The following is a 20,862-nucleotide window of genomic DNA, read 5'->3' on the forward strand; positions in this document are numbered from 1 at the left end:
GTGAAGGCCAGCTGTTACTTTGACGGGACAGATTCCTTCTTTTTTAGTTCGAGTTACCGTCAATAGAGGGAAAATCATCGCCTGTCAAAAACACGCTGAAAAGAGGTTATGTTTTTGTTTACATTTTTTTGAGATGGGGGAAATGAAAAACTACGTCTGTGTGAATTGTGGGGCGAAAGTTAACAATCTTTTCAAGAAATATAGTGCGACTGTTTTGAAGTTAACTGATTGCGTAAATATATTTAGATAAGTTTTTCACAATAAGAAACATTTTCACCAGGAAAACTGCCAGAATGTCGCTGACAAATACGTAGAATATGATGTTGTTATAACTATAATTGATTTAGTCCTGCTGCAGAAGACTGCATATCGGCATGTTCTCTTCAATGTCGATTTTAAGGTGAGAATCATTTTTATTTATTTACTTGAACTTATGTCCACATTATTGTAGTTTTTTCAAACAATTCCTTACATGACTCAACTTTTTTTAATTCAAAATAAGGTCTGGAGGGATTTTGACCAGTTAATTTTGTGCCATATTTTTCTGGTGTTGCTTTCAATTCAATTTATTTTATTGTATTCAATTTGCTGTCCCCATTTCCCGTCTCACGCCTTGAGGTGAATGGACTATTCTATTTGCAAATCCCAAAACATTTGTGTTTTTGCAATGAATGAAAACAACTTTTTGTATAAAATTTGGAAAAAATCCAACGTTTTGTGTCATTTAAATACAATGCACACGTGTTTACATTCCACTGCAGTAATAAACAGTCTATTTTCCAATTTATTCTCTTCAGGCTCTCTTGACTGCAACTCATTACCTCAGTTGAAAATTACTGTGTTTATTCCCCAGCAGCCAGTAATAATTTGTGAATGTAATAAAACTGTTTCATATTTTTAGAAAGATATATTTTTCTTTAAAAAAATGTTTTGCCAATCGTAAATAAGAAAACAGAATTGCACAAATAGTTGTATCGTAAAAACCGTAATAAAAACGATCTAATTTTAAACGTTTTTTTTTTCAGAACTTTTGGAAACTCTCTGTAATCCTCCTTCTAATGGAAGCATACTCTGAATTAATGCGCAGCTCGGCAGAGGAGCCCGACCCACCCGAAGAAGACGAAAAACCTTTCCTGAACGAATTCAACGAAATGGCCGATTTTTTGTTCTACAAACTCAGTTTTAACGTCGCTCTGAGTAAGAAACAACCCCTTTGTTCATTCCTGACGGTTTTTTCCAGAAACTTCATGCTTCTTAACAGTTGTGTACATCCTAACCCGAATATACTGTAAAGTCGTGGGTAAACAACCCATGACATTCCTTACAATTTGGAAGTCCGTTACCATATCCAGTTTCGGGACTTTTCTCCTGCTCCCGTCACTCATCTGGGACACGAGTGTCCAAGAATTCCATCTCTGCGTTGTCTCGTTGTACACAACCATGTCGCAACTTCTAGCCTACACCGCTCTGTGCGACTGCCCGAAATTTTGGAGCATTATAGCGATTTTCAGCGCGTATTATTGCAAGACGTTTTGTTTCGATTTTTTCGACACCTTGTCAATTTAATAAACTGTTTGTAATCAAGGAGTTATTAATCAAAATGTGATGGCGAAAGACCGCGTCAACGCACCGTTCACAAACGGGTACTGGGCATGGGACGACAACACCAACGCTTTGGTCTTCATAAGGTACTCGTACCATTCCAACCACCATCTGACTCTAATTCCAGCCGCGAACACGTGAAAGAACAAATTCCAGGCGCCCCAACCACCGGAACTGGATCTCAACCTTCAAAGAAAGACCGCATCGGACAAATACTCTTCAGAGACACCGTAGATGCGCTGGGAATGGCTCAGTTTCGACGGCAGTTCCAACGAAGAATCAAACCAAACGAACCACACGTCGTTACTTTGCAAGATATTAAAGATGTGGCGTTGTTTACAGCCGAGCGCTCACATTTGACTCCTGAGTTTATCAAATTTCTGCACACGAAGCGCATGGACGAATTGTTGAGGATGCTAATCGTTTATTTCCAGTACTATTTTCAGGTCTGGGATAACTTGATTCTCAGACGTGAAGAAGCGAAACGGAAATTAAGACAGCCGATTGTTACCGTTTTGGAAAATAACGTCCGCGCTAAACTGGCGGAGTTGCGAGCGATGGTCGCTAGAAGCTACGCGTATATTATCTTAGGGTTTGAAGATACTTTCAAGTATTACCATATGAGTAACCGCAATAATGTTTCGTTGTCTGATAAAGACAGGCATCTTCATGAGTGTTTGTTGAGCATTGCAGTTAAAATCGTTTGGATTGCGTTGTTGAGAAAGAATTTTACAGTGATAGGTACGAAAAAATTCCCGTTTTTTGTTGTTGACGTAGTTTCTAGAAGTGGAGCTCAACAGGATGTTCAGGAGCCAAGTTTTCAACATAATGAACCGTCTGAGAGAGGCCTACCTTCAATTCCACACAAACACCGAAGAAAACCGAGTTTTATTAGGAAAAGCCTGTAAAATCGAAAGCAAACTCAAGCACCGCTCTCCTGCAGTCCAGGAACTTATTTTTGACCACCACTCGTACAAAATGCTCGCAATTGGACTCCTTAACGTCCCTCCGTGCGTCTTTCATTATAGTCAATTCTAACTGTTTTAATTAGAGTTAGCATCAGAATCGCCTATTTGGAAGCCTGTTATACAGCCCCGGAAGAACTCCTCTTCAAACTAGGAGTTGGAGTCGGTATTTTAGGCCTCTCCACCGACTATTTGAACGCGATGTTGATGCCCAAAGAAGGCATGGCTAAGAAAATTAATATTCCGCGTTTTAAAGTCCCGGATCGGATAATAGAGTACGTGTAAAAAGTCACAGCAATTTAACAAAAAAGCGTTTGTAGTAGCGAGGAAGTTGTTGGAGAAACCTTACCCGATACGCCTCCAACATATACAGAATCGGAACAAAGTCGAAATGTAAGACTCAATCAGTGTAAATTGTGGATGCGACATTCTGCAGGTCTACCACTCACTACCCCTAAGAAAATAAGTACTATGGAAACGGAAAAAGATTTAAGCGCTCGTTTATTATCCTCGCAATCAAGTATAACAAATGCAAGTAGTCTGCTGTAAATTAACAAATCGCGTTGTCTTTGAGGTACCCTAATAGATCGTTTTCATTTAAATTGAACTGTTGATTGGAATTTAAATTTGTAACTTCAAACAGTGGAGGTTGTTCCAATATTTTTTTACCTAGAGCTACGACAAAGGGGTAACCTGTCTTCCTAGCCTCCAGGAAACGACGACCTATTGTGAAACTCGCCCTATCATCCACTATTACGTTATTCCTTAAATTCCCTCCAAGTCCTTCTATTTTTGAATAGAGGGACTCTACCAAGCCTGTGTCTTTAATCTGCGTTTCTTCTTTGCTTCCACTCTGGAAAAATTATGTAGATTTTGACTAGTCATAGAAATCATACTTTTGGGGGTAAAATAACGACGGAATAAGGTGCCAAAATCGGGGGCCACCTAATTTCGTGTTCGTGTGACAAGACTTCAATCGTCGCTGCCAGGATTCGCGACAATCCTAATCCATAACTTCCCATCTGTAAAAGCTGAGGTTTTCCAGTGGTTGAAAGATACGTTGCGTTTAGAGGTTTCGTGTATTTTTCACCCAAAAAAAAAGTGTGGCCCACCTTAAAAATGGGGTACAATTTGGTATTAAAAATCTCAATGTTTACTTCAATTCCTGAGCTGATTTCCACTGAGGTGTTTCCACATTTTGGGCACTTTTCGTCGCCTGAAACTTCAGTGTTTGCTAGATAATTGCATTTAGAGCATGTTAGAATTTTGTCTTCTCCCACGCTTGCTTTGTAGTGGTACTCATGTGATAAGTTACCCCCCATGTGGCCTGAGCATCCTAAAACTAAAAAACAAGTTCGCATTTGAAGTTTGGCTCATCAACAAACACACCTTTAATAAAATCAATTCCTATTTTTTTGAAAATGAGATCATAGCTGTGGCAAATTTCTTCATAACTCTGTAGAGCTGTGGTTTTGTCGACATCAAATGAATACATGTCTTTCATAAAGAACTGTTTGCCTCTCATTAACCCAAACCTTGGTTTCATCTCATCTCTGTACTTGCTAGTGATTTGGTACAACCTTAAAGGCAAGTGTTTATAGGAAATTGGGGATAAGGTAGCAAGTAAGTTACTAGCAGCCTCCTCATGTGTCTGGAACCAATCCATAGCACAATTTTCAACTCAGAATATTCACCTACAGGGCTCAAAATGTAGGCCTGCTCATGCCTGTCTTTAATCATGAAAAGTTCAGATGAAACTGTTTCTAATCTACCTAAAACATCGAAATAGAATCGCGCCAAGCAGGAAGACGTAGAAAACCTGTTGTTTCCCACAGTTTTGTATTGGTAAGAGTAGGAAAAATGACTTTCTGGCCCCCAATTTTTTGCATCTCTTCATCAACAATGTTAGTTAGCTTCTCCAAAGACTTGACTCCTAGAGGTAAAAAGTGGAAACAACCAGGACTAGCCTGCCGAATAATCCCTTGCTCTAACATCAGCTAAAATAAAAAATTAACAAAACTTTTAGGTTATGTTCACAACTCACTCTCTGACTGTTCGACGTGATATCGTGCCGCTTAACTTCTGCATTCTTTGGTGTAACTGAAAGTGGCTGAAAAACTCTTGAAAGTCGGTGAGAACACTTTTTAAAAACCATGTTTTGAAAAACGGGCCACCAACTGTTTGGTAACTTTAGTTTTATAAAGTTGGTGGAGTTATACTTTTTTGACATGCGCACTTTGCGATCATATGACTTTTCGTACTTGTCAATCTCGTGATTCAAGGGTTGGTGCAATTTAAGAATATTTCCAATTTTTCTATATAATTTTGGATAAATTGCGGAAAAATGGGTGCTGCAGCTCTTCCGTTTATTGTTTTCACGGTTTTGTGGGGAGGTGTTGGCATCGTCTTGCCAATTATTGTCCCAAAAGGACCAAACAGAGGGTGAGTCTTTCGAAGTTTAGACCATCGAAATTGATTGTTTAAATAATTTTAGCATCATTCAAGTCATTCTGATGTTGACGGGAGTAACTTGTTGGTTGTTGTAAGTATTTGGTGGAGTTTGGAGGATATTTGATATCACATGATTATCCACTGTTCAAAAAACTTGTTAATTTTGACGTTTTTTAGCTGGTTGTGCTGTTATGTAGCACAAATGAATCCTTTGATTGGCCCTAAATTAGAAAAACACACGCTGCTAATTGTGGCCAAAGAATGGGTAATTAACTATTTCTTTGTATGAAATATATGGAAATTTCACGTTTTTGTTTCAGGGAAATCCACTACTTTGAACCAACACATTCCTTATTTAATTTTAATTTAATTTCTTGCGTGTAAATATATAGAAATTTAAATCTTTACTGCTGTTAATAGTTTTATTAATTTTGTTAAGGTATTATGTTTTAATTTAGTAGCTGTCTGTGGTTGTATCAATAAATTAATACTTGTCCAATTCCACATTCCTTATATTGATTTTATTTTTTTTATAGTTTGCAACTCCTTTTTAGAACAAAAAATTACCTTGAATTATTATTATGTAACCTAATTTGTATCTCACAACTTCTTACTACAGTCAAATCAAAATTTAATTAATGAAACTTTATTGTAGCATGTCTACACAAATGACTGCCCTTTGTTCAGCCAAACATTTTTTACCAAACTAGCTTTATTTCGTGCCTCCTTCCAGTTGCCCGAATCGGCAACCCTGAACTTACTCGAACTCTTCAGAGGCAACGAACCAAACACTTTGTTGCTTCTTTCTCCAAAATAAACACTCAGTTCTTTGTGCAAAGCCGCAACTTTGGTAACATCCTGTGAGGCGGAAACCACAGTCAAAACACCTTTGGGCAAACTTTTAGCAACGTTAGAATAGAACGTGGTGGTCTCGTCACAACTATTTACAAGAATAACTGCATTCCCCTCATTTAAGGCTGCAATTATCAGTCGTTTATTGTGCTCGTCTTTGTTATCAGGAGTTTCCACTGCGACAATTCCGTGAGGTTCGCGAGTGGTTATCACGTTAAAACGTTTGGTTTTGGTAAAACTTTCATCGGGGTGGTTTAAAATGCACTCGTGGATAAGAGTGACCCAATGGTCAAGCCATTTTTCTGGCAGAGTCTCATTCTTTTTGTTGTTTACGATGCTCTGAATTGCTGTTTGAAAGTGTTTTATTCTATCCATGGCGGTAAGTTGGGACCAAGCAGCTTTTTTTGCTTCAGCGATCGCTTTCTCCATAACTTCACCTTTCGCTCCTTGAGGAATAGAACCATCCTTCAGAGACTTGGTCTGGATGTACTCATAGAATCCTTGATTTCCTCCGAAGTACGCATTCCCGCTAGTTTTGTAAGGCGTTGTGGAGATGTTCGCAGCGAAGAGTCCATGGGAGTTGACCCAAACGTTTCCGAACTACAATTTATTGTTGGAAAATGAGCAACGAGAGCAGACTTACTTTTAGTTTCCCGATTATTTCGTTAACAAGACTCGTGCTTTCGGTCCAGACCGACACTCCCAAGCCTTGCCTGGAGTTATTAGCTAAACTCACAGCTTCGTTTATAGATCTAAATGCAACTACTGTGACAATGGGGACATTCAGAAAGTCTTCTTTGATAACATTGTTGGGGAAAACGTTACTTCCTATGATCAAAGTTGGAAAAACGGAATCACTGGGTTGGAATATCTCAACTCCTGCATTTTGCGCGTCTTGGACAATTTTTGTTAACTTTCCCAAGACTTCCTCAGATGGATACGATACATCCACGTTCTTTTTATTACTTGTACCAATTTTTAATTGAGCTGTTTGATGTTTTAATTTGTGGATGAATGCTTCAAAGATGTTTTCCTGAACAAAAACATTTCTAGTCGACCATGGTAGCTACAATTTACATAATTTAGAAAAAAAATATCGTGGATATAAAAAAGAAAGGCACCATTCCTTTGTAACTGAAGGCAATTTCTACAACACTGTGACAAGCGGAATCTAAATCGCTGTTATCGAAAATCACAGTCGATGCACCTGAGGAGTTGAAATGAAGAAGCTTCTTGTTGAACGGGTTTGCAATTAAGTATTGTTCTTTGTACAAGTCGTCAAAAAATACCACCGTGGAAACTTCAGAGTGAGTGAAAAACACGTTGGGATCTACATTTCCAGGTATTAATCTCAAGGTTCCTTCAGGTATGCTACGAATTTAATTAGTTTTTTGGATAAATTTATGATCAAACGTTTCTTTTTGAGTGCATTAAACTGAAAGGCTTATGTAACAGTTAAATTACTCAATTTGTCTTAAATTGGAGGTGAGTTTTTTGTAATAGTTAGAGAATAAAATTTTTTTACCCAACTTGCGCTGCAGTTTCAATGATTGCGTGAACAGCTAAACTCAATTCAGGACCTGTCTGAAGAACTAATTGGCAACCAGACGCTAAACACGGCCCTAATATGTAACCCAAAGTTCCTACTGAGTTGAAATCAGGAAGAATCCCCACAACCAAGCCTGCAAGAAATTCAAATTAAATTTTAGCGCCAGTAAATAACACGAGCTACCAACAAAACAGCAATGAATATTCCTAGACAGTAATTCAAAAAGTGAAGTTGTGAATGTGCGAACTTCTTAAAATAGTTAAATATTCTTGTTTATTTTAAGTTCCAATCAAATTCTGACTCTCATTTGATCGAAATAATAAAGAAGAGTGTGATTTGACGGAATTAAAAAAGTGAGGTTATACGAGAACTCGTCCAATGTGAAGTGACGATTTTACATGCCTTTTGGAGCGAATGTGGAGTTTTCCGCGTTGTACTTGACGCCAAAACCTGAGTAATAGAGCAGATAATCGGTGAGTATTGGCAGGGCTTTGGTGGTGTCTTTTCTGAGGATGCCACGGGCTAATATCTCAAGTTGTACCAAGAGGTCTTGTTTTTTCTGGATTTCAATCCCCAATCTAGCAATTACAATGGAAATGATTGCATAAGCACTCATTTGATTAGTTACTCACTTAAAGATAATTTCCGACTTCTTTATAGGTGGAATCTCACCCCATGAATTTTTGGCCTCTGATGCTTTTTTCAGAATATTTTCAACTGTCGACGAATCAGGGACTTGAATATTACATAAATGCTCCCCATTACTTGCGTTTTTAACTGGGAAAGCTTCTCCATTTGGTGCTTCATCTCTTTTATCCACATACGCAAAAATGCTGTTTTCTTTACTCTTTACCCATTCCTACATTCAGTGTGAATTTTACAATGTCAACAAGGTCTAAAACTTACAATTCCTTGAGCTAGATCTTCTAAATCGCCCCCATACTCCATTGTCCCAAAAATCCGTTTGATTAAATTACTTTTAGAAGCAGCGATATCCCCCATGATATACAATGAAAAAGAACTAATTAAACTCCACTTGTTTTGCAATAAAAAGCTTTTATCATTATCAAGTGATTTGTGTTTCTCTTATCACAAACAACAATTCCAACTTAGAACTTTGTTTGTTCAATATAAAAATCCCCTCACTGATTACTGATAAAGAAACTTTAAATAAGTCGACCATACTCGCGGTAAGTCGTATTCTCGTATTTTTAATTTGTATTAGAATGAATCAGCTGATTGGAGTTGTTTACTGAGGAACATGGTTTGCGGCTTTTTCGTCATCGGCTTAGAATAACTACACGCATTGTTGCTTTTTTAACAAAGTATTTCGCAATTATTACAGAATTTTGCACGATGCTAAATGTTGCTAGACACTGCAGAGCGTCGGTATTCTCAAACCAAGCAAGGCAACTTCTGGGAAGTACCAGCAGGAGTTTACCTATACATGGGGGTCTTAGAAATTACGTGAAACCCATTTTGGGAAGACAGCCACTCAACTGCATTCTCAAGGTAAGTAATATTTCACTCATTATGAGGCACAATTGGCACTTAGATAAAAAAGTTACTTCATAATACGTACCAAAATATTATTGAGATTTATTCCTTGTTTCAGAATAATTTTCTCAAATCCACTGGTTCTATAATCGTGAGACTGACTTCTAATGCCCCTAAGAAGGGCCAAAAAGCGATAGGATACTGGCTTCTAACATGTAGTGGGATGGTCTTTGTAGCAGTAGTTTTAGGTATAGCACTGGTTTATTATTTTAGTCTTTATAGTATTTACACCATAATTGAAGAAATCCTTAAAGGAACTGGTTCCAAATAATAGTCAACTATCAATAATTTAAATATTTATTATTATTAAATTTCAGTATTAGACAATAAAGTGTAAATAGTAACGAAATATTTTTTGACTACATAAGTTACAGTAGCCCTCAATCATTTGTAGGTGGAGTAACCCGACTTACGGAATCTGGTTTATCCATGGTCACATGGAAATTACTAGGAGAAAAAATGCCTGGAACTGAAAAAGAATGGGAGGAAGAATTTGCGAAATACCAACAATATCCCGAATTCAAAATGTACGTATTTTCATGCAGCTTTCCGCCACTGCGAAACAAACCTGTTGAACTGAACGCTTCGTATTCCATAAAATCAATGTTTTGTCTACGTGCAATTTCAACGCGACTCATAAAACAGCTTCATGGCCCTGAACAACCGACACTTCTCTGTAATTGCTGTTTGTTTTACAAATAATCACCGCATGTTGTTTATTGCTAAATCCCGTAATTCTCTTTTATAGTAAGAACAGAGAAATAACTTTATCGGAATTCAAATGGATCTGGTACATGGAATTTGGCCACCGAATGTGGGGACGCGCCATTGGTGCCGTCTTTTTGTTACCAGCTGTATATTTCTGGGCTCGAGGCAGATTCACACCTGCGTTAAAAAAACGGGTGTTGGTTTTTGGTGGTTTGATTGGTGCCCAAGGCTTGATGGGTTGGTACATGGTAAAATCAGGTCTTCAAGATCGGTTTCATGCTGAAAACGACGTACCGAGAGTGTCTCAATATAGACTCGCTGCACATCTCAGTCTCGCGTTCTTTTTGTACGCTTCGTTGTTGTGGTCAGCTTTACACCAACTTGCACCCCCAGAAACCCTTCAGAATATCAGTAGAAGTACCTTAAAAGCCTCCAGGAAGTTTAGGAAATTAGCGCTTATGAGCAAAGGTCTCGTTTTCGCGACGATAATTTCCGGTGGGTTTGCAACACTCGATGAACCAAACTTCAGGTTGTACTTTTAGGTGCTTTTGTAGCCGGGCTAGACGCTGGTTTAGTCTACAACTCGTTTCCTAAGTTCGCGGATAAGTGGATTCCGGACGACATTTTAGCTCTCAAGCCTCTTGTGGCGAATTTGACAGAAAATCCGACCACAGTCCAGTTTGGACATCGCATTTTGGGGACATCGACCGTACTTTACATAACGTACTTGTATGTGATTTCCAGAAGTAGGGTTCTGCCACGAAGGGCGCACATCGCGGCCACCGCACTAGGCACCGTGGCTTGGTTACAAGTAAATGAGCACATCCAATTAAAGTAATTTCTATAAATGACTCTTTTAGGTGGGTCTCGGAATCACAACTCTTTTAACCTACGTGCCCACGGCCTTGGCAGCGTGTCATCAAAGTGGTTCGTTGCTTTTACTGTCTTCAGCCATGTGGTTAGCCCACGAACTTAAAAGGTTGCCAAAATAAGAGTGTTAATGTAACAAACTTTTATTGTTAGATTATTGATATCTGTTTGATAATTAGTATCGACACTACCACTTCATTTTAAAACAAAATATATTATCACGTGATCCACCATGAAACAAGTTGTAATAAGTATTTGGTGCGTTTTTAAAAAACACATTATCTGATTCCAAACTTATTGCGTTTTATTTACATTACATTGCCTCAAATCTCATTATTGGTTAGTTCGACGGTGATAATGTTCACATGGGGGCGCAGACGATCCCCCATGTAACATTCTCAGCTACAGTCTTTAATGTATATTAGTGAGTATTCGATTGGCTTTCCTTGTTATTTTTCGAGAACTACACCGATATGTGTAACCGTTTTTTTAATAAATAATTCTAGGCCTATTCAAACTCGTACAATCTATAGAAGTTTTAGAGAAAAACAAGTTCTTAAAGACGATCTGTTTTGATTTTCTTGCTCTATTTTACACATGCGTTAACATAGAGAAGATGGAGTCGATAACTTGTACAAAAGACTAAGTCGGACGGACAATTCCATACAGTAAGAGAAAGACGAAGAATAACGAGGGAAGCCTGTAAATGACATTGGACACCGAGGTGTACAAAAATAGACTTCTTAGTCAAAGTATTGACGGCTGATCTAACAAGTGATACCAGTCATGGAATTACAACGTATCTTGAAAAAAAATACAGAATATACAAAATTGGTGTAAGAAATGAATTCATACGTATGAAGTTCTCTACGTCCTGCTGGTGGAGGCATTAGAAACAAATTCATTCCTTTCACTTTTGCGTCAAAAATATTAATTTAATAATAGCAAATTAAATTATATAATACAAAAAGCAAAGTCCAGTCGAAAAAGCAGTATAAATTCTAAACTGTACACAACTAAAACAAATTAGTCAGTCAAAAATTAATAAATGCATACAAGTTTTTGGCCAACAAGAAGCTCACCATTTTTTAACGATCTTCACTGTGTATGCAAAGTGGTTGATGTGGCGAAATTTTAATATATATATTTTTTTGGTACTGTAATATAAAAACTTCACTCTTTAAATCAACCTCTAATTCTAATAATGATATGAATCAAGTCTTTTTTGGAATAACATGAACAAACTAGCACTGCATTATGTTGGTTCCAAGAATAACGCTAAAAATAACCCACCTCTTTAGCAGGAATCTTCTGTAGTTGACAGTGAGGTTACTATGGGAGGAAATGAACAATAATCAATAAGTAATTCCTCAGTGAAAACAACGTGAAGGTTACTGGACTTCAACACTCAGCATTCATTGAATATTAATAAAGTCCACCTTCACAATTATGGTTAAGAAATGTAGCTAGAATTAGGGCAAATGTGAGTTTGTAATTATCACATTTGCTACAGGGTCGTCTACTTATGCTAAATACTTATTTTGGTGCCTGTTTAATATACGTAACATTTGATATACTGATGAGGATTAAGACTAAAGTAAATGACCCTGTATATGAATGTCAATAATGGCAATAATATGATTACGAAAATTGTTATCTACTGGTGTTATTGGACTTACTTTATCAACTTTATAAGGCTTGCTTAGAAACAGGCGAGGTTTCCATATTGACAATAACTTGAACAACATAGCCTGGAGGTATTTTGGCCTCTTCTACATGAAGTTTATCACCCAATAGTTTTCCACCATAGAACCACCTTTGCCTAGATGACTCAATGCCTTCTTGACTCTGTAAAAAACCCCCAAAATGTTTGTAACACGTCAAAAAGAGGTCATACCTGAAGTTTCTTCTTACACATACTAATTGTATCAGTCGAATAAACTGCCAACTTAATGTCAGTACAATTGTGCGATAATCTCAATTTGAGCACAGTTTCTGTTCCCCCATCCACAGGTTCTGAACATTCAGCAGGCGAGTCTCGCCCATTGTCTTCTTTAACAATGTTAATCGGATAGGAAAGGCAATAAATAGGGACCTGATAGCGTGCTCCCAATTCATCATAACATTCAGTTAAATAACCATTAGGTACTGAAATGCTCGCCCCATCAAGTATCGCCTGCGCTAGCTCGTAATCCATGGCTTCCGCAGCCACCGCTGCAGCCCTGAGGGCATCCCAAATTTCTTTACGGCCCTCGAAAGCGGGCGCCGTGTCCCAGAATTCATCCCTTTTACTTCTTAATTGACCTTCCGTTAATGGCACGTCTGATTTCCAGCGAATAGTTTCATGGCACAACGGATGATTTTTACGTGTACTACCTGGGGGTAAAGTTTACTTTTTTATTCGAGGTATGTTTCCAAGGTTAACATAGATTACCTGAATTGGGTCTTGAGATGGACCCCGACGAATCGTCGATAGCACCGCTCCTAGAACGACTCACACCTATGCATCCACCCATTTTAAAATCACCGCTATTTGCGGCATTTCATTGAGAAGTGACACTAAAACATACGATTTTTCGAAAAAACCTGCCATTTTACACCCATCATTCAAGCACTGAGATACATTGACAACTGACAAGATTCCACATGACGCATCGCCACCAGAGGGAACCACTCGCCAAGAAACAAAAAAGTTACTAACGTGACCCAAAAAAAACACAAACAGGACGAATTAATATTAACCAAACACTCGTAAACACCACAAAAGTATAAATTATATGAACTACAACCATAAAAAACACCAGTTTCTGAAAATTTGTTATTAATTTTCGAAAAAGTATTTTTTTCAGAGTGACCAACACACTAGACAAATTACCCTACATATTCCAAGGTCGTCAGTGTTGTGACTGTCATGCTAATCTTGGAATTCTTTAAGAAACTGATAAATATTAAATGCTTTGTTTTACATAAATAATTTGAAGAATGATGGTAAGTTCAAAGTGATAACACCTGGAAAAACTCAAACATTTATAATCAAGTCACCTTTTAACGTGTTAATACTGACTGTTTTCATGTTAATAAATAAATGCTCAAATACATTAGTAAATTAAATTCTACTTTCTGTTATTAAGCGACCCCAATAGAAAATCGATTTTTGTTCAATTTGCTTTCTTTACTTCAGTCGTTAAGTAGTTAGTTAATAAAATATTAACACGTGTGTTGTTGGTTATTATCAATCAGTATCAGATCGGGGCCAATGTAATCGCTCGTTATCGAAATTCTGTACACGAACAAACTTGACCTTTCTTAGTTATTTTGTATTAGACTATAAATATTTTACTTTTATAGCAGCAACTTTGAGTGGGCAACAATGAAATACATCAAAAACAGGTTGAATCCCATAATTTTACATTAAAAATTTAACATATTACAATTTTAGCTTCCTTTTTAGCAGAGTATTGAGCAACACGTTTATAACACAGTTTTCCCCAGCTAGTTTCCAGCGAGTTTATAAAGATAGTGGTCGTGAAAATGGAAATAACTGGAGATATAACAGTTTTTTTAGCAATAAAGTTTTTATGGGGGCTTCCTTAACGGCGTTGGTAGCTTACAAAGTTTATGGTATAATTGAATTGTGTGGTGGAAAGTTAACTTGAGTGTTTGTTAGATTATAGGAAGAATGTGACGTTTTTAGAAGGAGCGGAAGTATTTGAAGGACCAGAGGTTGGAGTTGCAAGGGAAAACCTTCCATACTACAGCTTAAAAGAAGTCTCAGAACACTGTACAAAGTGAGTGCTTTATATTCCTTTTTTTATCAATAGTTTAGATTTGTAACATGTTATCTAATTCATTTCATAACTGCAAATTTGTTACAATTAGTAGTTTAAAAACTGTACATTTCTTCTATTTTTATGACCGCAAATGAACAATGTCGAAATCACTGATAATTTTTTTAATGGCATCCATTGATTTATGATTCTATTTTCGGACTAGTGTCCGTAATAATAGTAGTAATATTGCGTATTGTCAATGTTTCAAAGCCAGATGAACTCATTTTAGGGACAAACGAGTGTGGGTCACGTACAAGGAAGGTGTGTATGATATAACAGATTTCATAATTGGACATCCTGGAGGCGAGCAGATTTTATTAGCTGCTGGAAGCTCCGTTGAACCTTTCTGGATGTTATACAGTGTTCATAACAACCCACACGTTCTTGAGATACTTGAAACTTTACGCATAGGTTCGTCTAGATTATCAGTCTTCATAAAATTAGTCATTCATCTTCAGGCAATATCTCAAAAGAAGAGTCTGAAAAGCTGACTTCTGATATGTCAGATCCTTACTCCACTGATCCAAAAAGACACGCAGCTCTAAAACCCGCGTCTATTAAACCATTCAACGCTGAAGCTCCTCCGTTTCTTTTAATTGAACAGTTCATAACACCCAAGTGAGTCTGTAAGAGGAGTCATTGTAATTTATTTTAGCGAACTTTTTTATGTCCGCAATCATCTCCCCGTGCCTCAGGTAGAAGCAGAGACTTACGAATTAGAAGTGGAGGTTGAAGGAACGAAGAAATCTTTAGTGTTGACCTTAGAAGAGTTGAAAAAATTACCCCAGCACACCATCACAGCCACCATCATGTGTGCAGGCAATCGACGTAGTGAAATGACACAGGTGAGAGTAAAACCCAACGAAAGACAACGATTTAGGAATTCGTTTCGTGAAGGTGAAACCCGTTAAAGGCTTAAACTGGGGAGCTGCCGCTGTCGGCAATGCGAGATGGACAGGGGTGAAACTCCGAGACGTTCTTATGAAAGTGGGGGTTGATGAAGACGACAAACGACTGAAACACGTGCAAGTAATAAATCTCAGGAACTTTTTATCTCAATCACTGTGGTTTAGTTTGAAGGGCTCGATTTTGATCCAACTGGGAAAACTTACGGGGCTTCGATTCCCCTGTGGAAAGCCATGAGTAAATACGGGGATGTCTTACTAGCCTATGAAATGAATGGGGTTCCTATTCCACGTGACCACGGTTATCCAATTCGTGTGATAGTCCCGGGGGTTGTAGGAGCTAGAAATGTAAAATGGCTAGGTATAGATAAAAAATTTTGACGAATTCTTACTTAGAATTGTTCTCCAGGGAAAATTATAGTTTCCGGGAATGAGAGCGATTCGCACTGGCAACAGAATGATTACAAGGGATTTTCCCCCAGCACTGATTGGGAGACGGTCGATTTTAAGAAATCTCCAGCTATCCAAGAGCTGCCGGTTATTTCAGCCATCTGTAAACCTTTGGATGGTGATGGTGTTAAATTAGAGGATGGGCATATTGTTGTTAAAGGTACAAGACCTAGAAAAACTGCATGATTTGGCACTCTTCACTTCCAGGTTACGCTTGGTCCGGCGGAGGGCAAAAAATCGTCCGAGTTGATGTAACCGCAGATGAAGGCGAAACTTGGCACGTTGCAAACTTGGAATTTCAAGATACCGCGCAGCCCCCTCAACACTGGAGTTGGACTTTATGGTCGGTTCACATTCCGATCAAACCAGGAACAAAGAATGTAGGTGGCCCAACTTGATTTGGTAAAGTTATGGAGTACAATACAGCTCCTTACCGGTGACATTCTATTTAATGTATATTTACGGCAAAGAACAATAGGTCTTAAAAGTGACTTTTATTACTCTAGTCTTCTAATCTTGTTTGTGTTTTATGATCATTGCAACTACACACTTTTCACTAAAAAATGAAATTACTGAAGTGTAACAAAGCGAAATTACAGGTCGAGCTTTGGGCAAAAGCAGTTGATTCATGCTACAACACTCAACCGGAAACGTTCAAGAATATCTGGAATCTCCGTGGTGTTTTAAGTAACGCCTACCATCGCGTTTCAATAACGATTGTGTAATTTACCATTGTATCAAACCGAATTTACAAATAAAATGACGCCCAGAGTCTCTTTTTATGGCATTTTTATGTTCTGTTAAATTGCAGTCTTGTTTTCTCAGTTAATATAGAATCCCCATTGCACAAATAATAGTTATAAAAATATTCCAACAGTTTATTCATCCAAACAAAACATGAAACCGTCATTATTGATGGTGGCTGGTATTACTACCTGACTATTTAAACGAAATTTCTAACATTTCATTTCAGTTTTGTACATTGTTGGGATACGAGCTTCATGTCCAGAATGCGATCCTGATGATTACAACCCCGTTTGTATAGGCGCTAGCAAATTTCGAAGTGCTTGTCATCTCGAAAGGTTGATTTGTCAAGGAAAAGTGGGTAAGCCGTTACATAAACTGCGCTAAAATTAGAATCCTAATTATTTAATTTACTCTCTTATTGTTATTTTTTCAGATGCAAATCTCAAATCGCGTCAATTTGCGCCCTGTAACAATCAAGTTCAGACAAGAATGATGGGGGATAAAGAAAGTGGTGATTGTGAAGGCAGCAAGTCTAAAAGTGCAGACGCGCTTCTTCGACGATTGGGTGCTACCCTTCGACAAATATTAACACGGTACTGATAAAAAAGGACACAAATTTAAATAAAGTCAGTTTCATTCACTAATTCTTTTATTACAATTTATTGTACACTCTAGGAATTCAACGACAATCATGACAACCTTCCTAGCGGATCTAAAATTTACACCCTTGTACCCTATATGGGGGCGACTCGGTAAAATATACATTTATCTATAATTATATACATGCACGATTTGAATGGTTCTAAGTTCTTACATAGCATTTTTAGAATAAAAAAAAGTATCAAAAAATCAATTAACGTAATAATAATCTTCCATAGGATATTTGAATTACGCAAACTAGGATCATTCTGTAATGATCGACACAAGTGCTAAATTTTTACGACTGATTGGGATGTAGAGATGCGTAAATAGGCGCCGCTTTCGACTTTGCAAGTTCAGAGGCATTTTTTGCGGCATCCTTTAATTTACTCGTCGCTGTGATCGTTGCATGTGTTGTCGTCACGGTACTTTGTAAAGGGAACATGTTTGCTAGTACGTAATTGAAGCCACCCACCTGAAAAACGAATAAAAGTAGGTTTATGTAAATAAGAGGAAAATCGATACGTTAAACCGAGACGAGTTTTTTTTAACAGATAATTAGAATCTTTTTGTTCTCACGGACCAAGAAAGGAGTTTGCATCGCTCATTACATAAAATCATTATCGGCAAGAAAATTCAATTGTTCTGGCACTTTTAACGTTACAACAATGAATTTTGGACGGATACGGAATGATAACGTCTCCTATTAAATCGATTAGATCTGGATATTCAACTTTTAATTAATCAATATAAATGGGCTGTTAAACAATAATATAAATTAACTCGCGTAATGGACGAAAAACAAGACATTTATCATTTTATATGATGTGGAAAGTCGATGACTTGAAGTTGTAATCATTAAAAAAATTGATTATGCGGTTCATGAGTGGGAATATTTTTGAAAATACCTGCATTAATTAATTATTTTTTTTGATGGGTCAATTTGGTTTTAATCAAATGGAAAAGCCCACAAGTTGAACATACTTGTTGTAATCTCTTGGTGGAAGATAAACAGTATTTATTTATTTTTTCGTTTGAAACGATAAGGCTGTCTCAGGTGGAAATGTAAAACCAATTAATTTTATTCTAGAAACAAGAAACCACTCTTCTGAGGTAATATAAAAAAAAGTCATTCAGCAATTTTCTTTGAAAAAACAAAAAATAGTAAATTCATGACCAAAACTGTGTCAAAATTCTGCGGGCGATATCTCGCTTATTTTGGGGGTAAATTTGCATTATTAGAGCTCATTTTACGCAGAATTTTGCGCAGATCCCAAATCCGGGCTCAAAATCTACGTACGACAACAAATAACTGAATTATGGCCGTTCAAAGTTTCGAATAGTTGATTTTTATTTTTCAAATTTTAATTGCTCAATATCTCTGTAACTACAACAGATAAAAAGAAACGGTTTGCGCCATCGTTTTTCTCGCGCTGTTCTCCTTAAAAATTCGCCCTTAAATACCCAAAATTCCGTAGTCGATTTGTTCGCGAAAAAAATTTCCGACTCAATCGATAAAAAAATTTCAATTTTTTGTTTTTTGGCCGTCACTCGAATACGCCATTTGATAAATTTCGAGTTGCTGCTTCGATTGATGAGAAATCAAAGGTATTAAACGTCGTTTTCGTTTCGAAAAAGTTCGTTGAAAATCACCCCAAAAAGATCCCCTGAAAACAGATTTTGATCAATGTTTCGTTTACTCGTGGAGCAAACTCCAATTATTTGTGCTCATTTAACGCAGAAGTTTACGCAAAATCCAAAACTGGCAGAATTCTGACCGTTTGTATTTTTGGGTAGTCGCCTGAGGGCTAAAATGTTTGCATTCTGAATATAATTTGACCTATGATTCGGTGGTAAGAATAACTTAAAAAAAAATCATTCCTATTGTCTAATAAAAATACATAATATATTTAATAATTAAGCCAGAAGTGTTGAGTAATTAGTTTTTCTTAGATTGTGTAACATTGATTGAATTTGTGATTTACAGTAACATTGTGCGTGTGTGTTCACGTCTTGACAATATTACGTTTGTGTTAATTGATTTATAATCTTTGATTTATAGTCAATTCTCAAGTTAAATCGTGACAGTTATGGAGTTTGTTCTCTGATTTATTGCCTTAATAATTTATTACCAATTTTCCATTTCATCAGGAGTTATTTTTCAAAAACCAATAAATCCATTTCATAAATTTTGACAAGGGATTAGAAAAAACGATTTGTTCAATTTTCTTTAAATTTACTTGAACTATTTTGGCATAAGATGGTAACATAATGTTTTACCAAGAGGTTTGTAACTGAATAAAAGATACACATTTTTAGATTTACCCAAAATAATCCCAATTTCATCTCAAACCGAATGTCAGTTAAAATTGGATTTCTTGAGTTTTGAAAAATAACTCCTCAGCTATTTCACCCAACAGCGCGTCTCTTACCATTTTAGAACAATTCTTCTTGAACCTCTCATACCCAAATGCACAAATCGCCCTGCTGAATCCTCTAACTTGTGAATCAATCCATGCAGACCTCACAGCTACAGTTTTCCCAGGCTGTTCACTACTCTGTAGATAAATCACCTTTTCAGTGACACTCTATAAAAACCTCTCTTATTATACAATTGAGACACCTTCAAAATATTACCATAACTTTAGTGTAGCCAAGATTTCTTGTATAAGTAACTAATACTTTATTGACAGGATCAACAATTGATTCCTCAATAATATGAACATGTTTCGACGTGATAAACCTTTCAGCCCATTTTGGAATCGGATTTGTCTTGCTAAGTATTCTGGTAGAGAACAATCGTCCTGAGCGTACATCTCGACAGACTGTATCCTCAGTCAAGACATGTTTGCTGAAAGGTAAAGTTATCCAATGTTAATTGTAATGTAATTTCATTACCTGTTGGGATTCGGGTATCTCTTCCAAAACCCTTGAGCAACTTGGTCCCAGCTGTAGTTAAAAATCGTCGTATGTTCGTAGAATCTGGTCATGATTCTGGAATTCTAAAGTACGAATGTTGCGAAAGATTTATGTAACAATCGGAATGAAGGGATTAATGTCATCTCACGAATTTTTAGGGTCAAACATAGGAAATTGACGATGTTATATCATTTTACTTTGGACCTATGTCAAACCGCACCACAAACTGTCAATTTTGGACATAACCTTGTATGGCACTTGTGTAAACACGGTGGAAATTGACAGGGAAACGTGACTCATTGCGCGTAGGTTCCTATGGCGTCATTAAAAGAGTTCCAAGTGTTTTATAACACTGCACACGTGTGCTTTTTAGTTTTCTATGGAAATTTTTTAGAAAACATTGTTTTAAATTTAATTTAAAAACCACAGTTTTTAATCAAGTGATCTGCAAGCAGATTTATCAAGGTCCCATGGTGTAATGGTTAGCACTCTGGACTCTGAATCCAGCGATCCGAGTTCAAATCTCGGTGGGACCTGGTTCATTGTTTTACTTTTTTTTTCTCAAAACATCAATTATCTGATAACATTGATTGTTTTATCACATACCTTTTTAAAACAAAAATTTTAATTGGTCTTGTACGTGGTCACGTTTTGTTGGCAATTGTTTTACTGAGAACATGAGTTTTAATGTAACACTTACTCAAACAAAGCAGTTATTCTCAACGGAATATGTTGTCACACTGGAATATGCATAAAAAACTAAATACACTTTGTCAACTAGCAAAGTTATTTATTATCAGTACCTTGCTGTTATCATT

General features: G+C 37.0%; 10 protein-coding genes and 1 non-coding gene across 13 annotated transcripts; 7 read left to right on the forward strand and 4 right to left on the reverse strand.

Annotated features, from left to right (window-relative positions):
• The first annotated feature begins 2 nt into the window (after positions 1 to 2).
• Positions 3 to 1,584, forward strand: Arv1 (ACAT-related protein required for viability 1). Its single transcript, XM_088040245.1, has 4 exons — positions 3 to 232; positions 281 to 400; positions 1,026 to 1,197; positions 1,241 to 1,584. The coding sequence occupies exons 1-4, from the start codon at positions 134 to 136 to the stop codon at positions 1,564 to 1,566; spliced, it is 717 nt and encodes a 238-aa protein (XP_087896371.1). The 5' UTR covers positions 3 to 133; the 3' UTR covers positions 1,567 to 1,584.
• Positions 1,585 to 1,605: 21 nt separating this feature from the next.
• Positions 1,606 to 3,116, forward strand: LOC148173231 (protein phosphatase 1 regulatory subunit 36-like). The gene is made up of 5 exons (XM_088040257.1): positions 1,606 to 1,688; positions 1,730 to 2,343; positions 2,387 to 2,612; positions 2,654 to 2,842; positions 2,888 to 3,116. The coding sequence occupies exons 1-5, from the start codon at positions 1,606 to 1,608 to the stop codon at positions 3,114 to 3,116; spliced, it is 1,341 nt and encodes a 446-aa protein (XP_087896383.1).
• On the reverse strand, positions 3,052 to 4,805 carry ProRS-m (prolyl-tRNA synthetase 2-like protein, mitochondrial). Its single transcript, XM_088040222.1, has 7 exons — positions 4,612 to 4,805; positions 4,387 to 4,564; positions 4,266 to 4,339; positions 3,957 to 4,218; positions 3,725 to 3,909; positions 3,464 to 3,679; positions 3,052 to 3,420 (listed from the first exon to the last, which is right to left on the reverse strand). Exons 1-7 carry the CDS (start codon positions 4,795 to 4,797, stop codon positions 3,118 to 3,120), a joined length of 1,404 nt encoding a protein of 467 aa, XP_087896348.1. The 5' UTR covers positions 4,798 to 4,805; the 3' UTR covers positions 3,052 to 3,117.
• LOC148173233 (V-type proton ATPase subunit e 2-like) lies at positions 4,779 to 5,522 on the forward strand. The gene is made up of 4 exons (XM_088040256.1): positions 4,779 to 5,009; positions 5,062 to 5,109; positions 5,196 to 5,283; positions 5,339 to 5,522. The coding sequence occupies exons 1-4, from the start codon at positions 4,912 to 4,914 to the stop codon at positions 5,354 to 5,356; spliced, it is 252 nt and encodes an 83-aa protein (XP_087896382.1). The 5' UTR covers positions 4,779 to 4,911; the 3' UTR covers positions 5,357 to 5,522.
• A 126-nt stretch (positions 5,523 to 5,648) lies between these two features.
• On the reverse strand, positions 5,649 to 8,421 carry LOC148173234 (uncharacterized). Its single transcript, XM_088040195.1, has 7 exons — positions 8,326 to 8,421; positions 8,052 to 8,278; positions 7,822 to 7,997; positions 7,396 to 7,552; positions 6,992 to 7,241; positions 6,514 to 6,936; positions 5,649 to 6,470 (listed from the first exon to the last, which is right to left on the reverse strand). The coding sequence occupies exons 1-7, from the start codon at positions 8,419 to 8,421 to the stop codon at positions 5,679 to 5,681; spliced, it is 2,121 nt and encodes a 706-aa protein (XP_087896321.1). The 3' UTR covers positions 5,649 to 5,678.
• LOC148173235 (heme A synthase COX15) lies at positions 7,805 to 10,847 on the forward strand. Of its 2 annotated transcripts, none has more exons than XM_088040228.1 (7): positions 7,805 to 7,892; positions 8,765 to 8,931; positions 9,035 to 9,164; positions 9,371 to 9,503; positions 9,725 to 10,179; positions 10,227 to 10,495; positions 10,545 to 10,847. In XM_088040228.1, exons 2-7 carry the CDS (start codon positions 8,776 to 8,778, stop codon positions 10,674 to 10,676), a joined length of 1,275 nt encoding a protein of 424 aa, XP_087896354.1. In that variant the 5' UTR covers positions 7,805 to 7,892; positions 8,765 to 8,775; the 3' UTR covers positions 10,677 to 10,847. The 2 variants fall into 2 exon arrangements, with proteins under 2 accessions (XP_087896354.1, XP_087896355.1); XM_088040229.1 differs by lacking the exon at positions 7,805 to 7,892 and adding an exon at positions 8,524 to 8,609.
• LOC148173236 (ubiquitin domain-containing protein 2) lies at positions 10,833 to 13,233 on the reverse strand. Its single transcript, XM_088040244.1, has 4 exons — positions 12,989 to 13,233; positions 12,452 to 12,930; positions 12,234 to 12,402; positions 10,833 to 11,886 (listed from the first exon to the last, which is right to left on the reverse strand). The coding sequence occupies exons 1-3, from the start codon at positions 13,068 to 13,070 to the stop codon at positions 12,244 to 12,246; spliced, it is 720 nt and encodes a 239-aa protein (XP_087896370.1). The 5' UTR covers positions 13,071 to 13,233; the 3' UTR covers positions 10,833 to 11,886; positions 12,234 to 12,243.
• A 172-nt stretch (positions 13,234 to 13,405) lies between these two features.
• On the forward strand, positions 13,406 to 16,526 carry shop (sulfite oxidase). The gene is made up of 12 exons (XM_088040216.1): positions 13,406 to 13,542; positions 13,903 to 13,944; positions 13,994 to 14,175; positions 14,222 to 14,342; positions 14,614 to 14,795; positions 14,843 to 15,002; positions 15,040 to 15,229; positions 15,282 to 15,413; positions 15,458 to 15,650; positions 15,699 to 15,899; positions 15,947 to 16,119; positions 16,339 to 16,526. The coding sequence occupies exons 2-12, from the start codon at positions 13,925 to 13,927 to the stop codon at positions 16,462 to 16,464; spliced, it is 1,680 nt and encodes a 559-aa protein (XP_087896342.1). The 5' UTR covers positions 13,406 to 13,542; positions 13,903 to 13,924; the 3' UTR covers positions 16,465 to 16,526.
• Positions 16,527 to 16,582: 56 nt separating this feature from the next.
• On the forward strand, positions 16,583 to 17,126 carry LOC148173238 (uncharacterized). The gene is made up of 3 exons (XM_088040254.1): positions 16,583 to 16,664; positions 16,713 to 16,844; positions 16,920 to 17,126. Exons 1-3 carry the CDS (start codon positions 16,637 to 16,639, stop codon positions 17,084 to 17,086), a joined length of 327 nt encoding a protein of 108 aa, XP_087896380.1. The 5' UTR covers positions 16,583 to 16,636; the 3' UTR covers positions 17,087 to 17,126.
• Positions 17,118 to 20,831, reverse strand: prel (preli-like). 2 transcript variants are annotated; one of them, XM_088040246.1, is made up of 5 exons: positions 20,745 to 20,831; positions 20,024 to 20,127; positions 19,763 to 19,976; positions 19,558 to 19,713; positions 17,118 to 17,600 (listed from the first exon to the last, which is right to left on the reverse strand). In XM_088040246.1, the coding sequence occupies exons 2-5, from the start codon at positions 20,113 to 20,115 to the stop codon at positions 17,424 to 17,426; spliced, it is 639 nt and encodes a 212-aa protein (XP_087896372.1). In that variant the 5' UTR covers positions 20,116 to 20,127; positions 20,745 to 20,831; the 3' UTR covers positions 17,118 to 17,423. The 2 variants fall into 2 exon arrangements, with proteins under 2 accessions (XP_087896372.1, XP_087896373.1); XM_088040247.1 differs by lacking the exon at positions 20,745 to 20,831 and adding an exon at positions 20,651 to 20,668.
• Positions 20,509 to 20,580, forward strand: TRNAQ-CUG (transfer RNA glutamine (anticodon CUG)). The gene has a single exon. It is a non-coding gene; the product is annotated as a tRNA-Gln (tRNA).
• Positions 20,832 to 20,862: the final 31 nt, after the last annotated feature.

This window comes from Gnatocerus cornutus, chromosome 6, assembly GCF_029298725.1.
Source record: "Gnatocerus cornutus isolate USDA-ARS CGAHR chromosome 6, icGnaCorn1.1, whole genome shotgun sequence".
NCBI lineage: Eukaryota > Metazoa > Arthropoda > Insecta > Coleoptera > Tenebrionidae > Gnatocerus > Gnatocerus cornutus.

Bases quoted from the DNA above. Each gene is read 5' to 3' on its own strand.
- Arv1 (XM_088040245.1), top strand. From the start codon at position 134: ATGGGGGAAATGAAAAACTACGTCTGTGTGAATTGTGGGGCGAAAGTT. The intron at 233-280 runs GTAAATATATTT...CATTTTCACCAG, and splicing joins TTTTGAAGTTAACTGATTGC to GAAAACTGCCAGAATGTCGC. The intron at 1,198-1,240 runs GTAAGAAACAAC...GGTTTTTTCCAG, and splicing joins CAGTTTTAACGTCGCTCTGA to AAACTTCATGCTTCTTAACA.
- LOC148173231 (XM_088040257.1), top strand. From the start codon at position 1,606: ATGGCGAAAGACCGCGTCAACGCACCGTTCACAAACGGGTACTGGGCA. The intron at 2,613-2,653 runs GTGCGTCTTTCA...TGTTTTAATTAG, and splicing joins GGACTCCTTAACGTCCCTCC to AGTTAGCATCAGAATCGCCT. The intron at 2,843-2,887 runs GTACGTGTAAAA...AAGCGTTTGTAG, and splicing joins GTCCCGGATCGGATAATAGA to TAGCGAGGAAGTTGTTGGAG.
- ProRS-m (XM_088040222.1), bottom strand. From the start codon at position 4,797: ATGTCAAAAAAGTATAACTCCACCAACTTTATAAAACTAAAGTTACCA. The intron at 3,910-3,956 runs GTGTGTTTGTTG...CTTGTTTTTTAG, and splicing joins AGGAATTGATTTTATTAAAG to TTTTAGGATGCTCAGGCCAC. The intron at 3,680-3,724 runs GTAAACATTGAG...CCCATTTTTAAG, and splicing joins AAATCAGCTCAGGAATTGAA to GTGGGCCACACTTTTTTTTT.
- LOC148173233 (XM_088040256.1), top strand. From the start codon at position 4,912: ATGGGTGCTGCAGCTCTTCCGTTTATTGTTTTCACGGTTTTGTGGGGA. The intron at 5,010-5,061 runs GTGAGTCTTTCG...AAATAATTTTAG, and splicing joins CCAAAAGGACCAAACAGAGG to CATCATTCAAGTCATTCTGA. The intron at 5,110-5,195 runs GTAAGTATTTGG...GACGTTTTTTAG, and splicing joins GGAGTAACTTGTTGGTTGTT to CTGGTTGTGCTGTTATGTAG.
- LOC148173234 (XM_088040195.1), bottom strand. From the start codon at position 8,421: ATGGGGGATATCGCTGCTTCTAAAAGTAATTTAATCAAACGGATTTTT. The intron at 7,242-7,395 runs GTAAAAAAATTT...TTAAATTCGTAG, and splicing joins GAAACTGCAGCGCAAGTTGG to CATACCTGAAGGAACCTTGA. The intron at 6,471-6,513 runs GTAAGTCTGCTC...AATAAATTGTAG, and splicing joins AAATAATCGGGAAACTAAAA to TTCGGAAACGTTTGGGTCAA.
- LOC148173235 (XM_088040228.1), top strand. From the start codon at position 8,776: ATGCTAAATGTTGCTAGACACTGCAGAGCGTCGGTATTCTCAAACCAA. The intron at 9,165-9,370 runs GTATAGCACTGG...AATCATTTGTAG, and splicing joins CTTTGTAGCAGTAGTTTTAG to GTGGAGTAACCCGACTTACG. The intron at 10,180-10,226 runs GTGGGTTTGCAA...TTGTACTTTTAG, and splicing joins TTTCGCGACGATAATTTCCG to GTGCTTTTGTAGCCGGGCTA.
- LOC148173236 (XM_088040244.1), bottom strand. From the start codon at position 13,070: ATGGGTGGATGCATAGGTGTGAGTCGTTCTAGGAGCGGTGCTATCGAC. The intron at 12,931-12,988 runs GTAATCTATGTT...CTTTACCCCCAG, and splicing joins CATCTCAAGACCCAATTCAG to GTAGTACACGTAAAAATCAT. The intron at 12,403-12,451 runs GTATGACCTCTT...GGTTTTTTACAG, and splicing joins TGTGTAAGAAGAAACTTCAG to AGTCAAGAAGGCATTGAGTC.
- shop (XM_088040216.1), top strand. From the start codon at position 13,925: ATGAAATACATCAAAAACAG. The intron at 15,003-15,039 runs GTGAGTCTGTAA...AATTTATTTTAG, and splicing joins GAACAGTTCATAACACCCAA to CGAACTTTTTTATGTCCGCA. The intron at 15,230-15,281 runs GTGAGAGTAAAA...CGTTTCGTGAAG, and splicing joins GACGTAGTGAAATGACACAG to GTGAAACCCGTTAAAGGCTT.
- LOC148173238 (XM_088040254.1), top strand. From the start codon at position 16,637: ATGAAACCGTCATTATTGATGGTGGCTG. The intron at 16,665-16,712 runs GTATTACTACCT...ATTTCATTTCAG, and splicing joins GTCATTATTGATGGTGGCTG to TTTTGTACATTGTTGGGATA. The intron at 16,845-16,919 runs GTAAGCCGTTAC...TTATTTTTTCAG, and splicing joins GATTTGTCAAGGAAAAGTGG to ATGCAAATCTCAAATCGCGT.
- prel (XM_088040246.1), bottom strand. From the start codon at position 20,115: ATGACCAGATTCTACGAACATACGACGATTTTTAACTACAGCTGGGAC. The intron at 19,977-20,023 runs GTAATGAAATTA...TTTACCTTTCAG, and splicing joins AGATACCCGAATCCCAACAG to CAAACATGTCTTGACTGAGG. The intron at 19,714-19,762 runs GTAATATTTTGA...AGGTTTTTATAG, and splicing joins TTGGCTACACTAAAGTTATG to AGTGTCACTGAAAAGGTGAT.